This window comes from Capra hircus, chromosome 18 (genome assembly GCF_001704415.2).
Source record: "Capra hircus breed San Clemente chromosome 18, ASM170441v1, whole genome shotgun sequence".
NCBI lineage: Eukaryota > Metazoa > Chordata > Mammalia > Artiodactyla > Bovidae > Capra > Capra hircus.
This window is the reverse complement of record NC_030825.1, coordinates 36,616,975-36,634,998: the sequence shown is the minus strand read 5'-3', so window position 1 is coordinate 36,634,998 and position 18,024 is coordinate 36,616,975. Positions and strand designations below refer to the sequence as shown.

Genomic DNA, 18,024 nt, shown 5'->3' with positions numbered 1-18,024 from the left:
TCACATACCCCAGGAACAAGCTGAATTGGCAAGTTCAGGTTTCTACTTTGGGAAGTGGGTCAGTGTAACCCAAAGCCTGAGCAGGCGAGCGTGCTGTCGCGTCCGACTCTTTGCGACGCCATGGACTATAGCCCGCCGGGCTTCTCTGTCCATGGGATTTCCCAGGCAAGAATTCTGGAGTGGGTTGCCATTCCCTTCTCCAGGGAATCTTCTAGACCCAGGGATCAAACCTGTCTCCTGCATCTACCTGCATCGGCAGGCAGATTCTTTACCACTGAGCCACCTGGGAAGGTCTGAAGGGACCTGTTAATTCATGGACCCAGGAATTGCAAGGGCAGAAGAGATGGTCCCACCACAAACATCACCTTGTTCCCTAATGTCTCCCACCATCCCTCTGCATGACCTTGCACCGTCAGGCAAAAAGAAAGAAACCATGGTTTACAAACACTTCTTTATTGCAGACATTTCAGGCACAGGTACATGGAAAAGCTGTATTGCAAATTTTATACAGGGTGGTTTAAGAGGCAGCAGGTTTCTACCTCTCTCCCCAACCTCTATCCCCCAAATACAAAGCAGCCAAGAAACTAGTCCCACTGAAACCTCCTGAGTATGCTGTTATTTCAAACAGCACACCATCCAGCCCAGTGCCCAGTATAGCTAGGCTACCAGTGGGGGTCTGAGGAAGTTCCTGGCTTCCATCCAGAGTGCAGGAGGGAAGGGGGCTGTGCATGTCAGGCAAAGCTCTGGTGCCCTCACCAATCCTAAAACCCCAAAAAGGGCACCAGACCAAATCCTGGGTTTGGTTCTGGTCTGTGGTTGCTAATTTGCCGTCAGTTTTACACCACCAAAGTCTTAGGGCTAAAGGGCTGGATTTGTATTGATACTAGGCAAAGTCTGTCCCCAAAACTAAGGAGGGGAAACTGCCCCAACAGCGGAGATTTCCTGGGATTTGAGGATAGTAGTGTGAGGTTGTGTTTGTGGTCAGGGAGGGAATAGGAGAAGGCCTAGAGATATCCTACAACCTGAATCCCTCAAACTCAGAATGCTTTCTTTCATAGTTTTAAATCTGTACTCCAGCCCAACCAGGCCTGGCTCTGGGCCTTGGAGGCTGGCTGTTTGAGGCACTCCCATTCTGGTAGTGATATCCAAAGCAAATGGTACAGGGTAAGAGCTGCCCTCCGCTTGGCCTGGGATTTACAGGGCATGCTGGATGTGATACTGACCCTTCTGTGGCTAGAACCGGCCCTTCTCCCTCAAATGCCTGCTCATACTTGGTCCTGCTGAGCCCTCAGTCCAGAGGGCCTGAACCTAATGGGCCATTTTTGCCAAGGCTTTTCAATCTTCGGTGGGATTCTGCATTATCTCACCTGTCATTAGAGCCCTGACCCTATCCAGTGTAGAGGTCACAGGAAACGTCAGAACTGACTGCCAAGGCTTCAAGGGAATCTTCCGTTCAGACCTGAGCTCCCCCTGTCTGCAGCTCATTTTTCCAAGACCAGGTGGAGGGAACACTATGCCCTACAGGACTTCTAAGAGAAGCGACTTCAGAGTGCTGCCTGAGCTCAGAGTGCTGCTTCGGTGTTTTTCCTTACAACAGGTATTGCTGAGTGGGCGTAGATGTGGGACGGTGAGACATGAGAGAGCCAATGAGGCAGGGTAGTTATGGATGCCCAGCCCACTATTCAACTAATTCAAACAATTTAAACTGTTAAGAAAATTTTCGTGGTTTTATTGTATCATGAGGCATTGAAACATCTGAACAAATCAATATCTGGGCGGTGAGGCAGCTGCTTTCTCCTTCACTTCTTTGGGTTACTAGAGCAACTTGTCAGTAGATTAAAAAAAAAAAAAAAAAAAAAAGACAACCTTTTGCATTACTTAAGTCTTTCCAAGGCATGCGCTGGTACAACACAAACTTCTCCTGTCAGATGCAACTAGTCTAGCGTCCAAACATCATGCACAACACCTCGGTAGCAGCAGCGCACTGCGCCCACGCCCACCGCGGCCCTGCTCGTTTGTGAATGATATTTGGAGCATCTGGAGGAGTGTGAATAGTATCGGGAAGAGGAGGGAGGAGGAAACAGCATGAGTGCCTGGCTGGGAGGAGGTCAGCCAAAGTTGTGCAGGGCAAGCCTGAACATGTCATTGGTGCAAACCCAAGCATCGTTGATGTTCTTTAATAGGAACATCTGGTGGAACCCCATGATGGGGTCTTCATCGGCCTGTGAGGAGAGAAAAAATGGTTCAGTTAAGTTGGCCAAGGAACAGGAAGGGTGTTCAGTTGGAGGAGAATGCTGACTTGGCAATCAGGTCCTTCTATCTTGGACACAAATCCTAGGAGAGCCCGGGGTACTTGTGATTGTGAACTGACATGATGTATGTAACATTGAACTTGGCACAAAGGGGACTTGAGGTGGCAGCTCATACTGCTATGTACACTTAAACTGCAGAACAACTCAACAGTTAGCTACAGCAATATAGAAGACAACATAGCGCCTCTGAGTCCATGTTTCTGGGCAAAAGTGACCAGTCTGAAAGAGTTCTGTGGCGCTTATCATGTAACTCATGGTAGTCTAAAAACTAAACAGTCTTAGTGTCTGATTATGTTAGTCCAGCCACGAGAAGATACCACTAATGACTTTGTACCTGAGAAAAGGCTCAAAACCAAGCTCACACCAATTACAACTCTACAGAGAAAAAAAAATAATGCATCCCTATCAGGTAATCTGTTTCTTGTCATGTAACGTATAATATCTGCAACAAAAAAAGGGTGAGAGACCTTCAGCCAAACTGCAGAACACCCCGATGAGGCCTAGTTGAGGTAGAAGCTTAACTAACCAGCTGTGTTTCTAACATCACTGTTTTTTCCAGGAATATCATCAGCAAGGAGGTAAATCAGTCTTTTGGGGGTTGGACAGAAACATCAGAAAGAACTTAAAGCCAGGTGAAAAGAGGCACTGCTTACTGACCTCAGCCTGGGAAAGTATACCCTGAGACCCCAGAAAAGACCTCCTCACCCCCAAGGCCTATCTGAGCACACTCTCTGGGCAGGGTATCTTGGACTGGCAGAACAAACTGACAGGAAAAACCAGGACAGAAGGCAGGTCCATCCAGGTCCAGTGGAGAGGCCTAGAGGGTCACTCTTTCCCCCCACCCTTGTATTGGACTCAGGAAGCCCTGCCTAGCCTAGGGAGAAGGCATGTGGGTCTGATATTCTGGGGACCATAATGCCACATGCCCAGGAGGCTGGAACCTGGTTAAGGGGCAGCTCATCTGTCCTACTTTGGGAAGGAGAGGCTTTTTGGAAATCTTCAGTCTGTTAAGAGTATAACAAGTAGGAGTTCCTGGAAGGGCGGTGGGGTGGACAGGCAGAGGCACCAAAGGACCATAGGAAAGCTTTGAAGGTTAACAGGTCTTGAGAAGTGGAACTAGAAAAGCAAAGAGAAGCAGGAGTTCCCAGAATCTGCTTTGTTCAGCAGGTTGAAGAGCCAGCAGCCAGCTTGGGGAGTGGTAGCATGGACTCCAGTTCAGGGTCAGCTGCCTGCAGAAGGCTCCCCTACAGCTCGGGGGCAGTACAAAGGCCCAGTGGCTGGGATCACAGCCCTATCCTGTTCCTATACCTCACTGTCCCTTTTCTAAGAAGGCTTTATACCAGTGCTCTCCAATAGGACTTGTTGCAATAACAGAAATATTTTAGGTTCGTGCTGTCCAATAGGCAGCCATGAATAACTCTGAGCACCTGAAATATGACTAATGCAACTGAGGAACTACATTTTAATTTTATTTCGCTTTACTTCATGCAATTTAAAAATCGCCCTGTGTGGCTGATGACTAGAGTGCCGAGCTCATCTGGGCGTCCCCGAGGCGCAGGACGGGGCCCTGCGAGGCAGCGGCATCATTACCTTGAGCTGGCCCACGACCATGCTGATGATGCAGCTGTCCGGTGTGGGCTGATGGTCCTGCGCCGTGATGCTGTGCTGGATCTTCTGGAATGGAAGGCTCTGCAAGGGAAAGAATAGGTGGTGGGCTGTGGCCAGCAGTGGCGGGAAGAAGCTGCCTGCAGCCCAGCCCTGGCCCTTACTTACAGACAATTTCTCCACAATGGCAGCTTTCCCCTGGAATTGCTGTCCTTCCCACGTAAGGCATGACGCATCAATCTGAAAACCAGGAAATCTGGGGTCAGAGCTTCAGAGCACAAGGAATATCGCTGAGGCCCTGAAAAGACCCCCAAGAGGGTCCTGCTTGGGGAACATGAGTCCATGTCTGTTTCCCTGTCTGTAAAGAAGGGAAATGAGGGTAACTTCCAAACTTCAGACGATTAACAACTTTAATTATACCCCAGCATCGCAGAGCCCAAGCTCTGAAAGACTATGTAATAAAACACAAACTTATTAATAAGTAAGCTAATCTCCCACTTTTTATCCAAAAAGTTGTATGGCCTTTGATATTGATGAGCTCCAGGCTGGCCACATGTGACCAAGACTCAGTCAAAAACCATCCTGTTGTTTGGGCAGTCAGCACCAGTCCCAGAATAATCATCGGAAATAACTTGGAAGAAAAAAAAGAAAGAACTGGGAAACATCTATGTTCAACACCATCTCTAGAGCCCAGAGTCAGTTCCACAGAGGCCCCTCCCGTGGGGTCAGGGAGAGGTGGAGGCTGACACAGCCTCTTCTGGGACCCTCCCAACCATCAACGTGTAACCCACAGCTTCATTGCCTCCCCACCCCATCTTTCCTACCATAGCCTCCTGGGGCAGAGCTCAAAAGTGCCTCTGCTACTCAGCAGCTCTGACATTAGGCAAACTAGTTTTTATCCACCCCCTGACCCCGCCCCAACCTGTTTCCTGATGTTTAAAGGGAAAATGTGCTGAGCTTTACGTAAAACAACATATAAAGTACTCCTTAAAGACGTTGCTAACTCTTCTCTGGGTCAGACCTGCTTTAATTGATTTCAAAAACAATAAGACAGAAGTGCCAAAGATCCCAGTCAGACCAGTTTGAGTTTTTAAAACCCTCTACCTGTGATAATGACAATCAATTACCTGGGCCGGATCTGGCCTTCCACTGCTAAGATCCCTTTCTTTTCTTCAAAATGTCTGAACTGGCCCTGACTTTTTGAGGGAGACAGAGGAGTCTGCCCACAGCCCATCAGGCTCCAAGGCTGTGCATGATGACTCCTATCACTTCTATCCTGGGCAGACCTGCTAGGCATGGCTTGATCAATCACATTTCTGTTTTGGGCAGGGTCAAATCCAAGTAACTCTTGGTATATATGAACATCATTAACATAGCAGTAAAAAATGCCTACATAGAAGGGTTTCTCAAGAAACACCCACCTCCCATGAGCATTCAGGGGCTTTTAGCTCTTCAAAGGACATTGGACCTGAAGCCTCCAGGAGCGATCTGAGGTGCACTGATGATTCTTACCAGCTGCTGCCTCCAGGGGGCACCAGGAGCCCTAGCCTCTGTTGGCCACTGCCTGGTCTGGAGCAGAGGCACTCCCAGGACCATGGAAGGGCGAGCCCAGAATGTGCTGCCTATGGTACCACTCACGTAGATCCCCTAGATCACCTAAGAATCTCACTCATGCAGAAGATGACAGAAAGGCCCATGTGGCCCGGGGAGCTGGGCTAGGCCTTAAGCCCCATATCCCGCGGAGAGTAGCTCAGATAAAAGGGCTCAGCCAATCCAGTGAGGGGTACCAGAACTTGTGAACTGGAGGCACTGGCCCCACATCTGAACTGATCCCCTGGAATCCCGTTTTGGTGTTAGAGCAGAAGACTTACATAAATTGCGCCTAGTTGAGTTCTGTCATTATCAAATAACTGGTAGTAATGCTGAATGAAGCTGGATCCAATCTGCTCCCAAATTGGCTTGTCTCCCATTCTGGAGCGTCACCCGGCCTCGTTGAGACCTGTAAGTCCAGCAAGACAGGAAGAGAAGCGTTGGTATCTTGGTACCGTGGAAGCAGGAGGTAGCCAGTCAGTCTCTTCACTGACCCCCACCCCTCCCAAACCTCCTTGAGCAGGCAGTGCTTTGCTGAGGTCTGTGCTCCCGGAGAACACGGACAGGACCCAGGGAACTGATAAACAATCCCTCAATACAGACAAGTGCAGGGAGCCCAGAGGTGGACAACTCAGACCCTCCTGGTGTCAGAATCATGTAGAAGGATGGGTCCTGAGGGCAGAGCCTGGATGAAGGAAGGTCAGAGCAAGTACTACAGAGGATGAGCTTTTGAGGAGGAGCTAAGCACTCTGCCCATTTCTTTTCATTTAATCCTCTCAACAACCTGCACAGCCAGTTACTGCTATTCTTCCCACTTTGCAGGTCAGGAACTACTGATGTCTGAGTAAAGTGTCTTTGACTGCAGCACTCAGGCCCTTAACATTACCCCAGGGCCTTACTGGCAGGTAGAAGACCCAGTGAGAGTGGGGAGAAATGGTTCCTCAAGGTCCCACTTGCAACAAAGACAGCAAGTGATCCTCCCTCACTTTGTCTTAAGGGGGAAGTTTACTTCTTTGAGGCCACATGACATCATTTCATCACCGAGAAGGGTTACATTTACCAACTGGAGAGCTGGGACCATGAGTTCAGAGGATCTCAGATGACAACAGAAATGCTGGGAGGGCAAAGGAAGGTTGGGAGGGGAAAATGAGTCATGTTTCTACACCTCATCCCAGCACTGGCTCCATCAGAAGGGCTGCCCCTCTCCGGTCTCCAAGCAAGAGGGGAACCGCACCCCCTCCATCCCACCCTGCTACAGGTATCAGGGATCCAAGGCTGCTAGATGAAAAATCCAAGCCCCAGACAAAAGAGCTTTGGTAGGCTTTGGTAGGCTCCTCCTGGGTAGAGTGGAGCACATCTCGCTGCAGGACCCACGATAGCAGACCTGTTTTCTACTATAGCTGTTTCTGACTGCACAGGACCCACCCACTCTCTCCTAATAACAGGACTCTGAACCCAAGTTGTAAGGAGGGGGGTTTGACCGTGGCAGACAACCACTGGCAGTAGTGGGATCTGATGCAAGTCACTGCCATCCTGAGGGCCTCAGCCCTCTTCTCTGTAAGGGGGTGGAACCCTGCTATTGCCAGTGGGGTCTTACTAAGGGAACCCAGTAAAGCTCTTGACTCAGCTTGGTTAGTGCTGGCTTGCTCTGGTCCCTATGACCTCACCCTAAGCCAGAGGAACCAAAGGAAGGACAGTGGAAGTGGGTAGTAGCTTATGCCCAATTCAGCCAATCTCCCAGCCTGTGACCAACGCTCCAGCCAATGAGGGGCCAGGAAGCTGAGCCAGCTTTATTTTAGGTTCCCTAGGAGGTGGTGGCACTAAAAATAGCAGCACCGTGCTGGGATGACTAAATGTCCAGGAAAGTCTAAAAGCAGCACAGGAGAAAGCTTGGGCCCAGCTGCGCCTGCTTGGGACAAGGAGTGTCCCAGCTTGCTCTCTGCCAAGAAATAGAACAAGTGGGAAAAACATAGGATACACAGCTGCTCTCAGCTGCTCTGTCTTGGTCACATTTTCAAGGGGTCAGACTGCGACAGCACCACATGCAAACTCGGGTCACTGGAGGCATGACAGAGTCCAGCATTGTGCATCTCTGCCCCTTCTGCTGACGACTCACCCATCGCAGCCCAATCCCACCACATCACACTCCCGATGCCCTGCTGAGCCCCTCAAGACTTCTGGGGCAGGGGAAAGCTGGAAGAATGAACTAGGGCCATCTTGCCCTCTGTTCTCAGCAGCACTCAAGAGAAGGTCTTGGAGGAGTGTGCCCATCCGGAGAAACAACATGAGCACGTGCCTGGGGACACAACAAGAGATAAGGACAGGAAACCGGGAAGCGGGAGATGGAGGGTGAGGGGAAATAAGACCAGAAGCTATCCAAAGAAAAGTGGCGCCATGTGGTGGGACACTGAGGTGAAGGAAGTGAGGTGTTTTTCCTTTCTCAACATTGTTCTTAATGGTGTGTAAGTTTCTAACACAAAAACGACTTGGCAGAAGCAAAGGTAGAGTAAAGAGGTTAGAGGGATAAAGGGACAGAAAAGCCCTTTGGCTGGGTAGAGGGGACAGGGCAAAGGGAGCTCTCCTGAGGGACAGGACTACTCAAAAAGGGTGGGCAGGAACCTTCAAAGCTATGTGGATTGAAGACTTTGCTTTAGAGATGTCAAGTGGTGCCCCTGAAGCCCACAGCAATCTTGTTCAAGGCTTGCTTGACCCTGATGTGTTTACCTCTGTGTAGTAATCATGTGGTGGACTTCACTGTCAGCCCACTTTACAGGTGGAAAAACCAAGGTTCAGCCTGTGGCCCCAACTTGCCCAGTACATCAGTGCTGATTCTGAGTTCTCTGGTTAAGGCCACTGCTTATTTTCTGCTAATTTTGCGTCCTTGAGTTCTAAGCCACAAGACTGGCCATGTCCCTCCCCTACAAACCCCTCACCCTTGGGTTCAAAGTCAAACACCTGAAGCCCCACAGGTGGCTATCCACACCTGTCCCTAACTCCTCAGCCATTCTCTCCTGCCTCGATCCAGCACCACACCTAAACACATCGGAACTTCAGTTTGCTCCTGGGGTTTTTGCACAGGTGAGTCCTCCCACTGGGATGCCCGCCCTCCCCTCATGTCACCGTTCAGATGCCTCCCATCTGGGTCTTCCTTTGCAGACCCAACTATTGACCCCCAACCCCATGTGCAAGCCTGGATCGGCACACCCAGGGCCCACTCCACGGTGGCTCTGGGCTGTGAGCATTCCCATGTGGTTCTTGCCACATCCCGTCCCACCCCTTGAATCTCCCAGCCCAGAGTCCAGCAAACTATGGGACTTCCAGTTTCTGACTCCACATCTTCCACAAAGCTTTCACCCTGTAGTTGGGAGGTGGTTATTCCTGAGCCTAGAAAAAGCAGCAGGGTGCAGGGGCCACCTCCCATCCCTATGGGACACAGGGGAGGGGTGGCTGGGCTGGGGGTTCCCCAGGATGGCCAGCCAGCCCCAGCCTTGCTTCTAATATATTTACTGTGGAAAGAATAGCCTGGAAAGAAACACAATGCCAAGGCTGACGGACAGCCTCACGTGAGGCTGGGGACTGACCTTCATGACAGCTTCTACAGCTCTTCCGAGAGGGCCGCTGACCACCTCCTCCTGCTTCACTCAGGCTGACTGAGGCCAGGCTCCTCGAGGAGCAGAAATGATCTCGGTGACCTCTCACCCACTGAGCATCAGCCTTCACTGACCCTTAGGTCTCTGTGGGTGCAAAGACTCTCTAAGAATGTCTCATACACTGCGGCCCGTTCCCAATCAAACCACACAGAGGCAGAGATGCCCCAGTCTTGTCAATGACTTCAAGTAGTTCATAGTCCCTGAGGCTGTCATACACATCAGGTTAAAAGCTCTGGCCCAGGAGATCTCACTGGGTAACAGAAAAAAAAACCCTTCATTTTGCTCCTCAAATTCTGGGTCAGTGTTTCCAGTATTTTGAAACTTGAAACAGTAGTGTCCAGCTGATGTCTCGTTTTCACTAATGCGTATTCAGTGTAGAAATGTGCTCATGGCTTTACATGCATTTTGTTCTAACACCGTGTGAGTCAACTCCCATGTTAGAGATGAGCAAAACAAGGCCCAGCAAGGTCAGCTAAATTTGCTCAAGGTCACGAGCCTAATAAATGGTGGAACTGGATGGAACCAGGCTTAGTGGGCTCCAGGACCAAGACTTCCAGTGACAACCGGTCTGGAGATAAAAACGAATGATACATAGGGCTGAAGCCCTGGTCTCTAACCTTGGCTTTTTCTGAAAGGGGCAAGACAGGCTTGAACCAGGGCTTCCGCCTCCAAACAAAGGCACCAGGCAGACTGCCACAGTAAACAATGGACGTTTTCATGGGGGATGATCTCAGGCTTTTCCTAAACCTTCAAAGTCACAACCCCATTCCGCCATCTCAGCGAAGCAGAGATAAATGTGGGCCTAGCTGGATCTGGGGCAGGACTGGGGTCAGGAGAGTGATGAGAAAGAGGAAGAGGACATTCATTACTAACTCCACACCTTCAAACAGAAGGATGCTCATGTTGGACGGCCTATCACTGAGGCCCACAGAGAACACCAGATGTGCGAGCTTATAGTGGGATCCTTGAACTCAGCACCAACTCAGCACTACGACCTTCACACCTACTGTCTGCTAGGCCTCAAGAGCCCTGAAGCAGAGGCTGGGAAGGACTCCGACAGGTAGAACTGACAGACAACTCTGGCTTAAACCCAGAGCAGAGGCGTGGACCAAACAGAGTGAGCATTGTGGGCTGCAACCAGAGGGAAAGACACTGATCTGAAGAGTATTGTGTATCGTGTGCAGCAGCCTTCCCATTCTCCACTGACAAACTCTCAACCATTTATCCTGCCTTCAAGGCCCTGGGTGACCTGGCCTCCCAGCTATCCAACCTCATCCCCGGCCACCCACTCCTCCCCGTCCTCTGCAGCCACTCTGGGCATTTTCCTATTTCTGGAACATCTTGAGCCTGTTCTCACTGGAGGGCTCTGCAGCTGTTGATCCTTCTACTTGGATCATCCTTCCTCCTAGATGTATCCAGATCCTCCTTCATGTGTCTAGCTCCTTGTCACATGTGTGTCCACTCAAAGGTCACCTCCTCATAGACACCTTCCTTGACCATTCAGTCTAAAGTGGCCTCCCGGTTACTCATTTCATCATCCTGCTTCATCTTCTTAGCACTTGTCACTGCATGAGATTACCATGTTTACATATTTGTTAGTGGTCCCTCTCCCTGACGGGGGCACCCGTCTCTGTCTGCAAGGTGCCTCATCTAGGCCCTCTTCTCTGGAGAAGTGTGTTCTGGGAAAACCTTGTTCAATTTAAGTGGCCAGGTGACCCACTTCACCTCCACCCACACCTTCTGACCAATTTGTCAGGAAACAATCCTTTGCCTTCCACCCAGCCATCTGTCTGAGCTGTGTGTTAGTGGTGCTTGGCCCCTCCCTCCCACCCCAATTCCCAAGGTTCTGATCACCTGAGGGACAACTGTGGCTGAAGAGGAGGCACAGGACCATGCTGTCAAAGGCCTGGCTGCTAGCCTGCTTCTCCTCTCCCTCATGGCAGGACCCTCCGACCCTGTCTTCATCAGTAATTATGAGGATGTTGGGGTAATCAAATGCGGATATAAAGCAGGACTCAGCTGGCAGGTACGAGGTGAACACTGGGTCAAGAGCTGGGAAGGAGGGTAATCTCAGCCTCCTGTAGGACACCACACTGAGGAACAGCCTTGACCCAGGACTGGCAACAGCCTCGTTCACCACTCACTTGCCTGCAGCTGGGAGAGAAAGCAGCCAAGGTCTGCTGCCCAGGACAGAACCCTTTCCCAGGGCAGACCCCTGAGGTCTAGGTGCCCCAAGCACACTAAGGGCCTTCTCCTCTTCTATTTGGAAAGGGCTCCAGAGGTGTCAGGTTGCCCTGGTTGGCCCAGAAGTGGAATCCTGAGACCTGTATTCTAGTCCCTCTGCTCTGCCCATACTCTTTCCGAGGTGGTTCAGGGATCTCTGGGGCCCTGTCCTAGACAGTTCCCATCCATGAACTTGCTGCTTCATGTATCATCAGTCAAACCCCTGTAAACCAAAGTTATTACATACATGTGTTCTCTCATTCCAGCCTCTCAGCTCTGTAAAGCTGGCATGATTACTGCAACTTTGTAGATGAAACCAAGACTCTTGAGACGTTAAGAATTCAGGACCACACAAGGCCACTGGGGCATAGCTGGCATGAAAATGTCTACAAAATTGGCCTGGACTGGAACAGTTGAGAGCCCATGTCAAGTAGCAAGAAGCATAGATGGAAAAATGAAGAATGGAGCCCAGGCCTTTTCTTCCCCTTTGAAATTGGCAAGCTCTATGCCCATCAAAAGGGAAACCCTCTAAGTGCATGCTCAGCCTGTCACAGCAGGTGTACAACCTACAAATGAGACCGTGCATTGACCTGGGCCTGAACCACCTCTGCAAGTGAAACCAATGTCTCTATACAGATGTCCTTCCAGGGGGCTGCAGTTTCTGCCCTGAAGAGACCAGTGGCTCTGATGGACTACCTGAGGCTTTAGGAAACAAACATTCCTGAATTCCCCGCTTACTGAGGCAAACTACCCTCAGTTCCCAGGTTCCTTGGACACATCCCTCTCATGAAAGGAGATTCTCCTTTGCCAGGGTAGACCGTTCTCCAGCCTGAGTGCTTAAGGAGTTGGCATATAGCAGGTACCATCAATAAATAAAAGCCCAGGGTAGTGAGAAGGATGAACCCCGGTCCTCTTGTGTCCCTCTTCCCTGGCTACCTTCCTGAGTCACAGTCAGACCTGAACAAATGATTCCTCCCAGGAAGACACATTTCAGCTGAAAGAGTGAGAATGGAGATGGTGCCACACAGACCTGGTGGTATGGGAGCTGACCAGCAGCATCGGTCACCCCTGGAGCCCCTGCAGGGATAACCCGCACGCTAGCACCTCCCTCAGGAAGAGTCTTCAGGAACTCCTGCTATATGTGGTCAAAGCAAGAAATCACAAAATCTCAAAACTGGGGAAGGCGTTGTTGTTCAGTTGCTAACTGTTGCTAACTGGTGTCTGACTCTTGGCGACCCCATGGACCGCAGGATGCCAGGCTCCCCTGTCCTTCACTCTCTCCAGGAGTGTACTCAAATTCATGTCTTTGACTCTGTGATGCTGTCTAACCATCTCATCCTCTGCCGTTCCCTGCTCCTTCTGCCCTCAATCTTTCCTAGCATCAGGGTCTTTTCCAGTGAGTTGGCTCTTCACATCAGGTAGCCAAAGTACTGGAGCTTCAGCTTCAGCAGCAGTCCTTCCAATGAATATTTAGGGTTGATTTCCTTTGGGACTGACGGGTTTGATCTCCTAGTAGTCCAAAGGACTCTCAAGTCTTCTCCAATACCATGCAAACCCAACCCCCCAACACACAAACATTCTCATGGCCCATCAGAAAAAAAAAATACGGACTTTAAAAACAGGCCCATCAGGAGGTTCAGCTCAAGCCATCCACAGAAATCCTGCCTAACATTCAAGGTCCACCCTGTGGAGAACTTTTTGGATCCACTCCCCAATCTCCAAAAGTACTACTACTCCCTTTCACTTCTGGGGAGGGCACCTCTGTTTCACTCTGGAAAGATGTCCTGATAGATATCATTCCAAGAGCACTGGGCACTTGAATAAGTGACCTGAAAGGGTCTCAGTCAAAGAGGTAGAAGGCACCAAGCCAGCTTCAGGCAGGGAAGGAGGTCATGGGCCACAAAATGCTGGTGAGGTTCTCAGGTACTGGGAAAACACCCAGCAGAAACCTCTGAGGGACGAGGAGCTGGTGACAGAAGATCTATCTAGACTCAACAGCAACAGCAATTTGGAGTGGTGACGGCCAAGTTGCACAAGGGATCCCAGACCTTCCTGGGCCCAGCATCCCGAGGGATACCTTGCTTCATGGTTTCTTCAGGCTCTGGAAAGGAGAGTGGGCTCACTAACAGCCTTTACTCTTTGGTGCTCTGTCACTCAGAAGCCCTCTCCCCCCACCAACCTTTTGCAAAGAGTCCCTTGTGGGTCTCTTCAACTTGGACCTCAATACATAATAGCAACATTCTGTCTCCCTGACTACTGTGACCTCCTTTCCCCAGCACCGGGACTTGGCAGGAACTCATTATTCTACCTCCAGCTTCTGCCCAGAGCCTGACATACAGAAAAGGGCCACAAAAATGGTGGCTGAGTAAAATGTATCATTGGTGGGAGATGAGAAAAAAATAATTTCAAGCGAGATACTAACGCCTTAGTAAAGAGATTCTAGAATTTTTTGATATAAGGTGCCTTCCAATCCTAAAATTTGAGCATTCTTTTACATAAATCATTCTTTCCATCCCAACCCACCAGTTGGAAAGTCAGAAGAAAGTGAAATGTGGCTCAGAGAGGTGAGTTCCACGTCACCAAGTGACACAGTTTTGAGCTGGTTGAGAACCCAGTCTCCTCACAGCCTGACCCTTTATTACGCAGCCATATCCTGAATGTCCCAGGCCAGGCCCCACCACCCAAGTCAGCCATACAAGACTAGAGAGGGTGCATACTGATTGTGGACAATCTCGGTGTTCTCCCCTTATCTCTGAGCTCTGAGCCGCAGACAGCTTGCCAAATTCCAGAAGGGTCAAGGACTTATGGGGGTCAGGATGCGTAGCAATGGCTAGATGATTGACCCCAGACACAGAAGTTATACGGAACTTAAGGTGTGGAATGAGAGGGAGGGACCTGAATCCCTCCTCCTCCCAGGTAACTTATAGAAAGATCAACAGCATTTTGACTTCAAAGAAAACCCTTGTGATCAAGTCACCTAGGGCTTTGGAATCTGTGAACTAATCCATAGCCATAAAGCCTAACTCACCTGACACCAGTGTCCTAGAAAGAAGCAACCCAGACAATCTCAAGAAGATCTTGAAATAACTCCTTATGGCACGGTAAAGACATCCAATCACACCGATCCTACGTGTGTCCTGTGGGTACGCCCTCCTTGTTGCCCACCTCCACGGGCCAACCAGGCCTCTCCTGAGCCTGCTGAATGAACCTGACTAGTTCACTCTCGTAGGCTAGGACATGAACTAGGAGAAAGTGAAAGACAAGGAGAAAGCAGGCCTGGGTGAGGAGATCTAGACAGATCCTTGCCTATCCTCCTTAACCGTGGAAAATGCAACTGCAGGAAAAATTTCAAGGCTTGAGTTCAATGACCAGAAAAATACCACCTGGGGAAATAATCAAGAAAAGGAAAAAAAAAATTTCAAGGGTGGTGCATTATGGGCTTAACTCAACTCTCCTAAGAGACCTGCCTGCTGCTGAGGCAGGTGTGCAAAGACTTGGCTGCTTCTTTAGTACCTGGGAGAACTGTGGCTCATTAGCTGCAGTGGGTCAGAAAATTCAAGGCTTGACAAACTGTCTTTTCCCCATATCCCATGGTCTTCTCTGGACTCCTCCCTTAATTTATCATCACTCAGTCAGGAAGGGCCTTCCCAAAGCCAGCCTGAGGATCACTCTATGGCTAGCTACTCCCCTTCCTCTAGAACTCAATGGAGACCCGGTGCCTTCATTAAAGGCAATTTCCCAAGGCCCAACCAGCTTTCTGCCTATTCAGAGGTCGCTCTGAATGTTGGATGAGTGAGCAAGCAAGAGAGGAAGCCTGACTTTCTGCAGTCTCCAGCCCTAGTTCTGCCACCCAGGCTTCAGAAGGGCCTCACAGCCCAAATGTGCCCCTCCCTCAATGTCGCTTGCAGCCCAGCCTCGTTTGGCACTAGGCTCACAGACCTCAGACCTGGATTGTACCTTCCCCTCCATCAAACCCCACCTTATTGTTACCATCCTCATGGAATCATCCTCCTCTATGGAGAAGGGCAGACGACTCTGGGAGCAGCAGATGGGAGGATTAGGCTGTACTGAAGATATCTAACAATGTGTTGGAGGCTCATATATTCAGCTTCACCTCCTTGGCTTCCTCCCTCCCTCCCTCCCTCCACTAACACAGCCGGCCAACCCACCCACGGCTGAGGTCTGGTCACTGATAGAAAGAAGGGCGGGGGCTGAGCCTACGAGTCCGGAGCCGCCTCGTCTCCTCAGGCCAGATTCTCCAAGGTTGCTGGGGGTTAAGTCCCACATGGAACCCCCTCCCACGCCAGATTCCTTGACCCTGCCCTCCACGCAGAAGAACCTACGCATGAGTTCCGGAGTGGGAGATAGGTTTCGTGCACTCTCAGCCGGCAAACAAGCAAGTGAGCGCTCACCTACATCCTAGCCGAGCTGTGGTTCAGAACCGGAGGAGGGTAGGGCTGCTGCACGCGGGCGCCCTTACCCAATGCTGACTCCGGAACGGGCTGGGTGGCGTCTACCCATCCCCGAATCCTTGGCGGGCTGGCGGCAGGACGTGGGGATGGGGTCCGCCTGCTGGCCTGCCTGCAGTTTGCGGGACTCGGGCAGGCCTGGCTAGGCCAGACGGGGCGGGGCCCGGAGCGCCCCATCTTGGTGGTCCAGACCAGAGAAAAAGGCCTGGCCTCGGAGCGGTCCGGTGTGCCCGCCACCTGCACGGTACGCCCGAAATAGGTTCCTGGCTTCCTCTGTGTTCCCCCGGCCGCCGCCTCAGAGGACCGGCGGGAGGCGGAGCCGAGCGCGACACATGGCCCCGGCCCCGCGCGGCTTTGGGGCCGCCGGGGGGGGGTAGGGGAGGGGCCGCCCGGGGACTTGCAGCAGAAGCTCCAGGCGACCCGGAGCACAGCTCCTGCGGCCCAGCCCCCGCCCCGGCGCGCTAGCCCCGACACTCACCCGAGGGGCTGGCACGATGGCGGCAGCAGCGGCGGCAACCCAGCGCGGTCTGCGACCGACTGTCCCTTCCCCCCTGCCTTCCCTTGCCACCCCGCTGCACTCTGGGAAACGCAGTCCTCCTCGTGCTCTTTCCTGGTATAGGTGCGCTAGGAGAAAACTACCATTCCCGACGTCCTATGCGCCGAGGCCCAGACACTGCCCGCAGCGCGGGAGGTGAGGCTCAGTTAGGGAGGGAGGCCGCCGGGGCGAGCCCCTGAGAATTGTGGTCTAGCGGAAGCCTCTGGAACACCCGAGCTTGGCGCCAGGCTGGGGTCAGGCCTCGGTTGTCGCCAAGTCCCAGCTGGTCCGGCCCCGCCCAGCTTTCGCGGCCTTTCGGTGTTGGCCCCGCCTCCGTGGGAGCTTGGCCTGTTCTCAAACTGGCCTAGCCGCCCCTCCCTGGGCCCCTGAGCTGTTTCCGCTCGCAAGCCCCCCTTCCCTTTGGTGCTGTGGCCGCCCCTGCGGCTCTTCCGAGTGGAGCTCCAAGGCTTCCCTGGGCGGAACCCACAGCTTCTGTTGTCCCAACATTCTTGCGCCCTGCCTGGTGCAAGTTGGACCCAAAGCAAGCGAGGCTTTCCTGGGCTGGAAACAAGATTACTCTTAAAGATTTCTGCAGTTAGGGTGTACAAAGCATTCTCACAAGTTTTTTTGTTGTTGGTTTTTGCATCAGGCAGGGCAGCTAAGAATCTTGGTTTTATTAATGAAAAAAGATAAATAACTGGCGCGCCCAAACCTTCCCCGTGATTTAAGTGATTAAGTTGTCCATAATCTCCCTCCCGCCCATTACCCTTTTCTTTCAACACCCATTTTCGTTGTCGTTTCCTGGGTAGCACAAACATTTGAAGGTGTGTTATCGGTCAGGCCTGCTGGGGAAATGCTTTGCAGCTAAGCGGGGGGACCACAGGTTAAGTTTATAGACACAAGGTTTCTCCTAGTCAGAGATTTCTCAGTACTCCTGTTCGTCCAGAAATTTTATACCTTCACAGATCCTCACCATCAGCCCCATCCCTCCACCTGGGGATGGCTGGTAAGACCAGACCAGGCTTCTGTCATTAAATCCCAGATCTGTATTATTTTGCCTGACTAGATTCTTCTCTTATTACTCAGTCAGGGAGACTGCATTGCCCTGCTTGTGGTGTATCTAGGGCCTCCCTTGCTCTGAGCTGTCCGCCTCCCTTCTAGAAGATAAAACACCCCAAAGATTGTGTGCTCGTCACATCCAGACACTAGCGAATCCTGACCAGTTTGGCTCTTCTCACTCTGTCCTGGGAGTGCTGCAGAGAGGTTCAAGAGACCCAAAGTTGAAAATCTTAAATGCCTTCAGCAAACAGGAGCTAAATGATACACTAAGGAGCATGGCTGGAGCCTGGGAAAATTCTCACTCCTAATGAAGGCGGGTGGGGACAGCTGAATGAGTGACCCAACAGCTGCCCATAAAGGGCTACAGTCCCTGCTGGCCTGGAAGGGTACTGCTGTGCTTCCACCACCTTATGACCAGCCAGAACTAACCCCAGGAAGGGACAGATACAGTCCCTTCCCTAACTAGGCACCTGCACAGCCTATTTCCCACTTCTCGTCCCCAACAGACACTTGTTTCTCAAGTCAATGCCAAGGGGTCAGAAGAAGAACAGAGACTGGAAGGATATTTTAGAGTCATTCCA

General features: G+C 51.4%; 1 protein-coding gene across 2 annotated transcripts; it reads right to left on the bottom strand.

Moving 5' to 3' along the window:
- NUTF2 (nuclear transport factor 2) lies at positions 438-16,755 on the bottom strand. 2 transcript variants are annotated; one of them, XM_005692159.3, is made up of 5 exons: positions 16,328-16,755; positions 5,789-5,916; positions 4,086-4,157; positions 3,903-4,001; positions 438-2,222 (listed from the first exon to the last, which is right to left on the bottom strand). In XM_005692159.3, the coding sequence occupies exons 2-5, from the start codon at positions 5,885-5,887 to the stop codon at positions 2,109-2,111; spliced, it is 384 nt and encodes a 127-aa protein (XP_005692216.1). In that variant the 5' UTR covers positions 5,888-5,916; positions 16,328-16,755; the 3' UTR covers positions 438-2,108. The 2 variants fall into 2 exon arrangements, with proteins under 2 accessions (XP_005692216.1, XP_005692217.1); XM_005692160.3 differs by lacking the exon at positions 16,328-16,755 and adding an exon at positions 9,089-9,203.